The following is a 12574-nucleotide window of genomic DNA, read 5'->3' as shown; positions in this document are numbered from 1 at the left end:
TGTAAACTAGTCAGTTACAAAATGTGTTTCTCTGGGTTTTGGAAAACTATTAAATATTGATCTAATAATTTCCTTGAAGTTCCATCGACGTAGGCTAAGGGAGCCTGTTTTGTTTTTATGTGCTTCAAATAAAATAGAAACAGCAACTGTAAATAACTTTCTAGAGATAATTTGGCTGATCTTTCTGTCATTACAACCAACCAGAATATTAGCCAGCACACAAAAAAAAATCACAGCTGGCAGACAATATATTTTTTGTTTTACATTATAACTTCTTTTGTTTTGCAATGGAGCAGAAATACTATGTTATTTGCCTTATTAGTTATCTTCATTGGCTTCTAAAGATTTGGACCATTTACTCAGAGGATATAAGCTGTTTGCTGCTTTAGACTTGAGATTTCATTAACATCACTACAGAATTGATAAAATAAGAGTGGTCTAGCCTGGAAAGCCACAATGACTGGGGTTCCTACAGACTACAGAACTCCTAGGCACAGGGCATGAGCATACTCCTGTGCTTGACAGGAAATAAGGAAAGTGCAAAAGAAAGTGTTCATGGTGTTGGCACTACCAGAAAGGACGAGCTGCATTTCCCGTTTTCTCTGGGAGGGGGAAGGAGGAGAGAAGTGATGTGTTAAGGAAAGTGTCCTGTAGTGATCCATCCCTTGGATCACTCTGGATAGTCTGCAAACATCATCAGAATCTACTGAGGTTTCTAGTTTAGTGCATCAAATACTGTTCAATTTATTTGTGTCATAGTTTCCAGTATGTTGTTGAAACTTTTAAAGATATTAAAACTTGTATTTGAATTTTTGCAAAGCTTATATTCCTTGCCTGCAGCTGTGTTGGTTGTAGAAACTCTTGTGTAAGGAACTCCAGTGTCTTGGCAAAACCATAGTTTGAAATTAGTTGATTTACCATTCAGAGAACTCTTTTTTGCTGATGAGGACCAAAGACTTCACAATTATCAAGGAATTCCAGACTGTTCAAGGGTTTCTAACTGCTGTATCAATGATTACAATTGCAGTATACTTGCTGCAGGCAAAGGCATGTCCTTTGTTTTGTGAGTATGTCATTGTTTCCGAAATCTTGGTGAGAAGGGCAGCTGACAACTGTTCTTTACCTGCATTTTCAAAGAGAGGATCGCACAAAAGTAATGTGGTCAGATTCATGTGCCCTGTATTTCCAGAAGTTTTAATTTCCATTTAACTCTTCTCAAAGTCTGAAGATGACAGAATTATGGAGCTGTCCTTACCTGGATGTTTTACTGTATGGTAGCTACCAAAATGGTGATTTTTAAATTATTTATAATAAGAACAGTATCCAGTGTCTGAGGAAAGAGGAGAACATGGACAGGACATGATTAATGCAAAATTTGATGAAACTCCTGTTTCTGTGTGACAGGAAGACATCTATGTTGATGACGCAGCATTTTCAGCTGCTGTTGGAGAATGTGTCCATGTATTTATACCGTACACACAGTCTGCTTCTGGAGTGGCAGCTTACTCTGTCTGTGGTAGAGAGCAGTTTGCCTTCTATTCAGGTAGCATTTCCCATGGATTACATTTAGTTCTGCAGTCTATCCAGCTTTAGACATGTAATAGTGACGAGTAGCATTAAACATTTTAGGGGATAATATCCATTGCAGCAGCCTTTCCTTATTAATCTGATGGCAGTCTTCCCCTGCCTTCACCAAACTTCTCAGACCTGTTACTAGCATCACGTGTGCAGCACTAAGCAGAAATGAGCTGTTTAAGAGTCTCAAGGAACACATACCACATTGGTATGTGTTACATGCTGTACTTAGTTTTGAGAAATTTAAGTGTTGTTTTGCTTGATGAAGTGCTGTTAGTAAGCCTTAATGGTAATTTAGCAATTTTGTCTCAGTGTTCATGCTGGTTTGTACATTTTTGTTGTTATTTTTGATTGTCAGCTAGTATCAAGTACACCAGGCATCTGCATTAAGATTGAAAATGCTAGCTGAGGCCTCCTGGTAGGAGGAGGACTTATATGAATGGCTTCCACTGTAGGAATAAAATGGCTGTAGTTATTGATGGGATGTATATTGGTAGTTTGTTTTTTAATGTAGGAAATATAAAAGCTTGGTGAAAATTGTTGTTGCTAAAATACTAGGTTTTGATCATCTCAAGAAGTAAAGATTTTGCCAATGTTTTACATTACTTTCCTAAACAGAAATTAGAGGTCTTTTCTATAAAAGCATTTTTCTAATTAGATCTTGCATTTTATTTTTCCTTTATAGCTAAACCAGGTGGACGGGTGAGATGTCAGTATATTTCTGCTGTGGATAAAGTGATCTTTGTGGACGATTATGCAGTAGGATGTAGGAAAGATCTCAATGGCATCTTACTGTTAGACACAGCTCTGCAAACGCCTGTTTCAAAACAAGATGACGTGGTTCAGCTTGAATTGCCGGTTACAGAGGTAAGATGGGAGGGGGAATGAAAAGAGGTATGTAAATAACTGTGTCAGAAATACTGAAACCAGACATTTGACTCTGAGTTTCTAGGGTGATATAAACACCATGCAATGGAAAAGTTTCTTAGTTATTGGCTGTCGTAGGGCCATAGCTTTGCACAGTTTCCTGTATCTCAAATAAATAAGAGCATGCCCCATACCATATTTCAGAAGAAAGATCTATTTAGTGACCAGAGATAAGGACTCATTTCCCCACCTTTGTCAGTGATTGTGTATGGAATATATATGCACTTCTAGGACTCAGTCTCCCCTGTTAGACATCCCTGATTTCTTGTTACAGTCTTTCAGGGAAAGAAAGATGAAATCAGGTAACATGGTGTTCCGTCATGTGAAGAATTAGAGCTGGAATCTAAGTTTTCTAGCAAGGTCAGCTGGCCTAACAAAAGACGTTTTTCTGTGCAACCCTGGATTTCCTTTTATGGTTGGATCAGGTGTAACACAGTACTTTGTGGTTTGGCCATTTAGAGAAGCTAATGTAGACATTTCTGCTTAGAGTGTAATACTTAGGATTTTGTTGCATTTGTTAATCCTCAGCATTGATGTACTTTATTTATGTGTTATAAATCAAGAATGTATGTTATATCTGAGGTTTTTAACTATGTGACTTGAGTAGGAATAACAGCAATAAAATGTTTCATAGAGGTCTCTGAAGAGAGCTTTCTGGGTTCCTGATGCTTGCTGCCCACTGGCATTGCTTTTGTACCCTTTGTGGGTTACTGAAGAATCCTGGTATGTGTGGCTGAGTGTGAAGTGTCAGAGGTCAGGATTTCATTTCATAAGGTCTGCTGTGACAGGTTTGCAGTCCCACATGGTTCAATACAACCTGTAAGTTTGTATTGTGTCAGTTTTTGGCACAGAGATTCTTTGGTTCTAAAGAGTTTACAGACCCTTACTTACAGCACTTCTCTGTAAAGATCCTTCCTGTAGAAAAAGAAATGTGGAGTTCAGTAGGAATAGCTTTGGGAGTTTCATCGCCAGGTCAGTGAGGAAGGAGGCAAAACATTATCAATCTCAAGTTCTTTTAATTTTAAAGATATGGTAACCCAAACCTTGGAAAAACTTAGTAAATACTAAGCAAATATCATACAAACACATCTGCCCACCTCTTTCATCATAGAAAGGTCAAGAACTTTCATCCAAGGAAGGATGTTTAATGTTTTGTTGGGTTTTTTTTTTTGTCTCTAAAACTTTTCTGCAAATTTTTGCACTTAATTTAAGTAGTCTTTTAAGTAGTTTGATCTGCTGGTACTGCAGTGCACCTTTATGCATTTCTAATTGTCAGCATTAACAAGTAATGAAGCACTCTGTGCTGTTTTGAATTCACTGTAGAACACTAAAATCTAGGATCTTCCACAGTCTTATCTGTTTTTCTTCTGATACAACCTTAGCTAGAGGGCTCATTTGTCTTATTTCAGTCTTTCTTCCCCTGAACTTCCCAGAGACATAACTAAGGGGTCTTTTGGTCCATTCTGTTTCGAGCAGCTTGTGGTTGTTTAAAGGACTGGCTGACCATTGTCCTTGGGAAATATTCCCCTGTATTTGTAACTTGAAAGAATTTCTGTAATATTTTTCAGATGTTAACCCACCTAACAGCAGTTTTAGAATATTCTGTGCCTTGCACAATAAGCATTCCTTTAAACTTTACCTGTCAACATAAAGTTAGCAGACAGAGGGATAAGCTGGAAACTCATGAGACTTGGAAGAAAATGTCTATAAATGGATGATTATAGCATTCTTTTCTAGCTGCATTATTTCTGAGTTTCAAGAACTAACTTCTAAACTGGCCTAGGTTTTTCTTTGCTTCATTTTTCAGCTTTGCTGTATTAGCATTGAAAGCAACTTATCTCTAATTGTATTGCAGTGTGGTTGTTCTCATTATCGACCTTTTTGAAGGTACAAAGCTACTCAGAAAATGGCAAGACTTTTGTTCTTGCTGTCACTTTTTGTTGTTAAAGCTGAATGAATCCTTTTGAAGAGAAAGCATTGGGCAATAGATGTCTCCTTATTGCTTGCTTTAATGCATCTTGTTTTAACTTTTATAGCTGACTTTTTTAACATTTGGTAATATTGCCCTTGAGAGAATTTGTAGTAATTACTGTTACCATTGCTGAAGTTTATCTGTGGGTTGGCCTGTGAAATAAAATTCAGAACATTGTACTCAGGTCTGGAATGGGAATTATGCTGATATAATATATGATAAGGTAGGATCTGGCAAAGTAGAGTAATGAAACAGGCATAATTTCTGTTGTAGTTACTCAGTGTGGATGCTAACTTGGCTTGCACATCTGCATTTTAGGCTCAGCAGCTGTTATCTGCTTGCATAGAAAAAGTAGATGTTTCTAGCACAGAGGGATATGATTTGTTCATCACACAACTGAAGGATGGCTTAAAAAATACCTCACATGAAACAGCAGCAAATCATAAAGTTGCAAAGGTAAGAATTTGTACTGTCTAACATGGATTCTCAAGTCTAATTTGTTCATCTACCATTGAAACATACAAAATCTGTGACTCAGTATGGTGGATTTTGTTTGAAGACAGTGGAATATATTATCTGTTTCTTAGTTTTATATGTGAAGCTTCACTTGGTAAGAGAACAAACAAGATTAGTTTCTTGCTGATAAAGTCAACTAATAAACCCAACTGAGCTTAAAATTTGAGGTTACTTTCCTTGTGTTATGTTCCTGTTGCTTTTGTGTGTCTGTTGTACTTCTTGATATCACATGTGTTTGGGTTTGGTTTTGACACTCTTCTGATCTGTTCGTTGTTAAGATTTTAAAATTCTAAAACATAGACACTTTTTTCCTTATTTTAGTGGGCAACGGTTACGTTCCACCTTCCTCATCATGTTTTGAAGTCTGTCGCCAGTGCCATTGTAAATGAACTCAAGAAGATAAATCAAAATATTGCTGCCTTACCTGTAGCATCCTCTGTGATGGATAGGTTATCTTACCTCTTACCCAGCGCACGACCAGAGCTCGGTGTGGGACCTGGCCGATCTGTGGACAGGTATATTGAGACAAAATAAGTGATGAATTTGACCCCTTAGTTGTATCAGTATAAGCCCTTAGATGACTTTAACTTACTTGCCAAAGAGTTAGTCCTATTCTGTACTTCCTTGCTCTTACACATACAGCTAATGAACTGTTCATACATATTACTGAACATTCAGTAATATGTATGCTGTGCCATACATATTACTGAATTTAGGAAAGCCTTTAGGGACACCACAAGAATATCTGGGTTTCAACTTTAATGCAAATCAAATTTACTTTGCTGTTAATCCCAAAATACACTTTCAGAAAAGAAGAATTGAAGCCTTAAATATATACTTATTTACTGAAGTATTTATACTTCATACTTCAGTATCCTGAAGTCAATTGCTTTTCCTTCATACAAGAAAGAGTCATGCTTATGTTTTATGGTTTAGAAGTTTAGGAAGTTACATTTGCAGACCATATATATGCTGCTTCTGAACTCTCTAGTCAACTGTGACATGTGCAGGGTAAGAGAACATTTTATCTCAGATTGCTGCTTCATCTCTTTCTGGTCTAAGTGGTAATGTATACACAAGCATTATTTTAACCTTCATAAGCTGAGACTAGTTAGAATACTGGTAAGTCTTTAAGTTTATAAATTATTCTTTCTTGAAAGTGTCTGTACAAATATTATTTTGCTTTTGTATTATCATTTCTTACATCTCAAATAATTTGATGAATTTGATTTCATCTCTTAGCTTTCCTTTCCCAAGCCTTCAGGTCTACCTGTACCTCACCATATTGTGTTTTGATTTGAGCTCTCCCAAGATCTATCTCTTGAGCTGGTATAATGTCAAGTTAAGATAGCTCTTATGTGAGTGTTGCTAGAATAGATTACTTCCTTGGCAGGAAATGTTTAATATTTCCATTCTCTTACAAGACAGCAAAAATCTTCTGAAACTGAGAAGTAGAAACAGGAAATAAGGCACATTTCCTTCTAACAGCCCTAGTTCTTGGGAGAACAAAACTCTGTCAAGGGAAAAGGAAAACTGATACTCACTTCTCATGTGCTATTGCAGATGAGAGACATGGATTGAGTGAAGGTGGAAAAGAGAGGAACTTCTTTGCTCTCTTAGCTGAGTTGCAGAAGGGTTCATATTTTGGGATGTAGTAGTTTAAAATTTACAAGTATTACAGTATGTAGTGAGTGATGACTGGGAAGGAGAGTTGTACCACATATTTAGTTAAACCTAAAATATCACTTTAAAGTATTTTTAAATATGCATATTCATATCTGTTTAACTAAGAACCCCAAATTTTTGCAGTAGTTGTCATGTTTAAAAAAATCCAACTCTCTTGCAGCTTCTCCACCTGCCTTCAATGCAGAATAGCTTTGGGTATCTGATGCTTTTCTGCAGGTAGATCAAACAGGCTACCTGGAAGCTGATTTTCTTAATCCTGCTTTTAAGGTCCAAGTTTGTTGTGTGGCTTTTAGTTTTTTACTGGGGATGTACTTTAAGCACCCAAGTGACGGAAATTTGTAATTTTCCTGTAATAGTTAATTATAATTTTATGTGTAAGTTATAGGTAACTATTTGTGCTATTTTTAATGGTTACTAAAGCACTAAAAGTCTTATAAATAGTTTGGGATTTTAATTTTAAGTGGCAATTTTGGGTCATGTAGAGTTTTTCACCTTTCTAGGTCTTTGATGTATAGTGAAGCTAACAGACGGGAGACATTCACTTCATGGCCTCATGTGGGTTATCGGTGGGCACAGCCAGATCCTATGGCTCAAGCTGGCTTCTATCACCAGGTAAGAGATTTAGTTGGTCTTAGTATTTGTTCCCCAGGTGGGAGGGCAGGGGAAAAAAGGTGGTGATGTTTTTTCCTAGGTTTTTTTTTTCTTTTTATAATGGATTCCTTCAATTATGCATAAACCATAAAAACTTTGTCATTCAGCTCTTTTTTTTTTGTTGTTGTTGTTGTTTTTTTTTTAAGCTTCAAGGGGTTTTGGTGCCTAGAGTTTGCTTTTTTTTTTTTTTTTTTCTTTTGGTACAGATTCCAGAAAATGCTGTTCTTAACTTCAGCATATAAAACTTTTTGAAATATCAGATTGATCTGAGTTAACAGTAATAGAGATGAAATTGGCTGTTACATAGAATCTGTCTTTCTTCTTGTTAGATTGTTGAGTAAATAATCCTTTTTATATGACAAAGAAAGCAAAAAAGCAGTAAGCTTGGCACTGGACTTTTCTAAACATACTTTCCTAGTAGAACTTTATTGAATCATACAGAGGTCCTAGGTCACACTAAATTGTTAGGCTCAGTGAATAAATACAACCTCAATGTTTTATTCCCCTACTTTTTCTTATTTCCGTTTTTCATTAATTGAAATTACTCCTGCTTAAAAAAATATTTATAATATGGATTTAGATAATGATGGCTGGGCAGTGCCTATCATTTGATAGCAATAGTGTTTGCTTCGTTCTGTCAGCTGTAAAGCATGATAGGTGGATGAAGTTTTTGGATGATTTCTTATACGTGCACAGAAATGCAGGGAATTCATATGTTGGAATTGCATCTGCATATTCCCAAGCATGTCTTGAAATGAGATCATGAAAATGCTAAATTTTAAGAGAATGGAAATTTTGATTGTTTTTCCTCAATTACTTCAGCTAGTAACAACTGTTCTTTGCAGAGGAGTGGTAGAGAATACTTAATGTCCTAAGAGATTGGTAGGAATATTTTTTAACCCGTGTTTATCCAAGCATGTATTGTGCTGCAGTTCTAAATTTTTTGAACCTTGTGAACTTTTGCCAAAGAAAAAAAAGCAATTTCTGTTCTTTGTCTGTTGTTTGCATCTGATGACTTGCATGAATGTTGGTTCTGGATCTCTTTTACAGTAATGTGCATTCTTTTTTTAATGTGAAATGCTGCCACTTTGTAGTATATAATTTGTGGCCTTTTATATGTTTGATGTGATGCTTTAGTATGTCACTAGAGGAAAGAAGTTGGTCACCTAGTTAAAAGTGTTTCATAGTACATAGCTATATAAATTTCAAGTGTTTCTTCCTATTTTCATAGCCTGCTTCATCAGGAGATGACAGAGCCATGTGCTTTACCTGTAGTGTGTGCTTGGTGTGCTGGGAGCCTACAGATGAACCTTGGTAAGTTTAATGATGTGTGAGGTACACCTAATTTTGTGCTGAAGAGGTTAGAAATCTTCAAAGGTCAAAAATCAACATTCCTCAATAGTATTTCTGGTGAGTTTAGGAAAAGTCATTGACAAAAATGGGTTTGCAAAATGATTCCATGGAACGAGTCACAAAAAGATTTAATGTACGATATCAAATTTCTGTATAACACTAAAAAAAAAATTACGTAGTTGGTTTTATAACTTAATTCTGATTTGCTGTTTCATTTCAGATTGCTTCTTTGAGAGTTGACATCCAATCCTTCTTTGTGGGGATCTAAACTGAGTCTTCTATTTGATTGTGACTAGAATACATCTCTTTTTAGGTTCAAAAACTGCCATGGCTGTGTAGTGCAAATTTGACTTTTATGTGAAATCCATTACTTGTTTCCTGAATCATCTAAAATTGTGGATAGTGACAGAAATGGGAGACCTTACACTAGTTAAAGAGTTCCTATGTAACTTTTTTCTTGATTAGTTGGTAATTTGTAATCTTTTCTTGAACACATCAGATTCCTGACTTGCTAGAAACTTTTCCTTGTAATATTAACTTCATAGTTTTTGTCTACTCCTTTCACTTACGATTTTCAAGACATTTTGTAGCTGTGTAATTGCTCTTGTCATGTCTCTGCCTTATTTGTATATCAAGATTTGTTTTTTTCCATGCCTCTTGGTTAATGTGACATTCAGGACTGTTTCCAGTTTGGATTTTTTCCAATTGTGGATATAGAACTAAAAACAGGACATTGCTTCTATAGTTACTCGTAACATTAGAGTTTTAATGTATGGTAATTTAATCTGGGCTTTTCTTCCTGGGGACATGATTGGCCACTGCCTGTAGAAGAATTTTTTTTTAATGGAGTAACTACTTTAAGAGCATTGTATAGATTGATCCATTTGAATATAAATGTACATTGAGTGATCAAAGTCTTTAATACAGTCTGCTATTGAGAATCAGCAGGAAAAGCTGTGTTGGTAACTTCAGAACTCTCTTGTATGGTTGACTGCAATTGAGTTCAAACAGTTCAGTTTCAGCTTCACTTCTAGTGCTTAGCTTGCATATGCTGTGTGTAGTTTTCACAGTAAAAAATGGCTGTTTTCTGTGTTTGTTTTTAATTGGAAAGGTCTGAACATGAGAGACATTCCCCAAACTGCCCATTTGTCAAGGGTGAGCACACTCAGAATGTACCTCTTTCAGTCACACTGGCAACAAGTCCAGCGCAATTTCCCTGCACAGATGGCACTGACAGAATCACCTGCTTTGGATCTGGAAGTTGCCCTCATTTTCTAGCTGCTGCAACAAAACGAGGAAAGATCTGCATATGGGATGTTTCCAAACTTATGAAGGTATGCAAAATAAATAATTATTTTTCATCAGCTATTTACTGATCAGACATATCTTGATTCAAAATCAAATACCTCTTCTGCTTTTTTATTGTTATTTCTCAGGTCCACTTAAAATTTGAAATCAATGCATATGATCCCGCTATTGTGCAGCAACTTATGTTATCAGGAGAACAGAGCTCAGGGGTTGACTCAAGGAGACCAACACTAGCATGGTTAGAAGATTCCTCTAGCTGCTCAGACATACCAAAATTAGAAGGAGACAGGTAAGCCAGTTTACCAAATGAAAAATATTAAGTGCTTCTGTGTGAGTGGTAAATGTCGTTTAGCAAAGTCATGCTTTGTGAAACATAAGATTGGTAATTTTCTTTTCGTGGAAATAATATTTTTAGTCACTCTTTATTTGTACACAATTCAACACTTGAAAAAGACTGATCTAAATTTCTGTTTTTTAAGCCAGTTTCCTGCTGTTCCAGTTTTACACTCTTCTAGCAAAGAGATTGCAGATCTCATTTCTGCTCTATGCTCATGTTTCAGAGGCAGTGTAAAAAGAGAAAGGAATATAGTTTTGGATCGCTTTTCATTTTAGTTATGGATTATACATTTCAGATTTTGAAAGTAAGGGCTCCTCATGGACTTCTGGAACATGCTTTTTTTCTGATTGCTTCTCTGCAATTTGTGGTTGTGTCATTCTGAAAATAAACTGTGTGGATGGGCTAGGAATTTGTGCTTCCTTGCATACTTTTAGTACACGTATACAGACTCTAAACAATTAGATAGTCCTGTTGCAAGGGTTTGCATAAGCCAGAGGGTATGTCACTGCTTGGAAAGTGTGATGTGAGAAAAAGTAGTATTTCACTCGTGCTTCATGCAGCCTGTTACTGGGTACTCTTGTCTGGTCTTGCCAAAGCTCAATAGAGTGAATAACTGTTGGAAAATTTACAACAAAAGTTGACTGGGGAGTCTTGCTGCTTTTCTGAATGTTTCTTCTTAAACTTCAGCGTTAAGAAGAAGGTAACAGTACTGCTATATGCACAGAGGTGAATCTTTGGTTTTAAGCTCAGTGTGATATCTACAGTAGTATACGAAGCTTGCTCTTCTGCTGAAATGGGTGACAACAGCAGCTGCCTGGACTCTTACTGTAGCTTTAGGGCTGGGATCTCATTAATAGTTAAAGAATTACACCAGTTTTAAGAGCTGGATAAAGGACAGTGCAATCATTCTGCCTAGAACTAAGCATCTTCCATTTCACTTAACCTACATGGAATTAACTATCACTTCGCTTAAGAGGAAGCTGGATCTGAATTCAAGTATTGAATTGTGTCTGCCATGTTGTGAAGTGAATGTTGATTAGGTTTGACCCCACAAAGATCTATCTCTTGGATTTGAGGAATAAGTATCCAGTTTCTTGAAGTTTGAGGATCTGACTTGGTACTGTGAGTAGTTTTACCTGAAGCTGCAAAGGGATTACTGTCCTTCCTGTGTGTAATGAGCCTGTTACAGGAAATAATTTCTTTTATTGGAAAAGTCAGATGCATTAATTATTTATATATTCTTAGCACTACTCAGGAGCCTATTTATCTTGAATAGGTGTCTTGAACAGAATCTGGTTTTATGACAAAAAGATTTATCAGTATATTTTGTTAGTTTAGTATTTTAGGCAATATTTTTAAAACCAACAACACTGTTCATCCCTTGTTTCAGTACTAGCTACAAAATCACTTGTAGAATTGAAAACTGATCTATCAGCTCCACTTTCCAGAGATGATTTTGAGGAATTTGAAGATGTTGATATTCATTTTCAGATGTCCTGATTGTATGGTTTAATTTTTCTTGGAAATATTCCTGAGAATTGGTTTTCATTTTAATTCAATATAGACCTGAATTGTAGGAAATACAAGAGTAGAATGAGGCAAAAAGAAATCTGGTCTACTGATTGAATAATGGAGGAAAAAGTCTGTATGTTGTTGGTGTGTATGATGATGAACTCATCAATGGATGAACAATGCTGGCTAAAAGAAACGGTCAGCTATAGTACACATTGTGTTTTTTATGATTTTTTACTAATTTAATTAAAAATAAGCTTGCAATTAGCATGTACATCGTGTCATTCCTACATTATTTTTTTCCCAGTGATGATCTACTGGAGGATTCAGACAGTGAAGAGCATTCCAGATCAGAATCTGTTACAGGTAGGTTATATCTGACCTGTTATATATGTAATAGTTTAGAGGTGAAAGGGGAAATTCTTCTTCCAGACTTGGAATAGGATTTTTCAATGGATATAACATTGAAAGGAATGTCAGTATTTAAGTTTGTGTGATGGAAAGATGGCATGCAGGAGAAAAGAAAAACTGCACTTCGTTAGTTAATAAATGTCTTACTTGACAACAAGCATTGCTTATCTTGCTGTCAATAAAGCGCACAAAACAAGATAAAAGAACTTTCTTAGAACAGGAACAAATTACAGCTGTATGAAACACTTTAAATTCAGGGGATTGCCAAAAGAGTTCCTGTGTCTTGATTGCTTCCCTAAGGGTATGCACTTTGATAAAGTATTTCT

At 36.0% G+C, this 12574-nt stretch overlaps 1 protein-coding gene across 5 annotated transcripts in view; it reads left to right on the top strand.

Moving 5' to 3' along the window:
* The window catches only part of BIRC6 (baculoviral IAP repeat containing 6), a 175555-nt gene that overhangs the window by 13496 nt on the left and 149485 nt on the right, over positions 1-12574 (top strand). For all 5 annotated transcript variants that reach the window (XM_050972011.1, XM_050972008.1, XM_050972010.1 and 2 more), the window contains exons 2-9: positions 2261-2442; positions 4793-4930; positions 5312-5505; positions 7177-7288; positions 8559-8641; positions 9792-10014; positions 10117-10277; positions 12145-12203. In XM_050972011.1, the coding sequence (XP_050827968.1) occupies positions 2261-2442; positions 4793-4930; positions 5312-5505; positions 7177-7288; positions 8559-8641; positions 9792-10014; positions 10117-10277; positions 12145-12203 (1152 nt within the window). The remainder of the gene's footprint in view (positions 1-2260; positions 2443-4792; positions 4931-5311; positions 5506-7176; positions 7289-8558; positions 8642-9791; positions 10015-10116; positions 10278-12144; positions 12204-12574) is intronic.

This window comes from Serinus canaria, chromosome 3 (assembly GCF_022539315.1).
Source record: "Serinus canaria isolate serCan28SL12 chromosome 3, serCan2020, whole genome shotgun sequence".
NCBI lineage: Eukaryota > Metazoa > Chordata > Aves > Passeriformes > Fringillidae > Serinus > Serinus canaria.
Note: the sequence above shows the minus strand (reverse complement) of the source record. Positions and strands in the feature narration are given on the sequence as shown.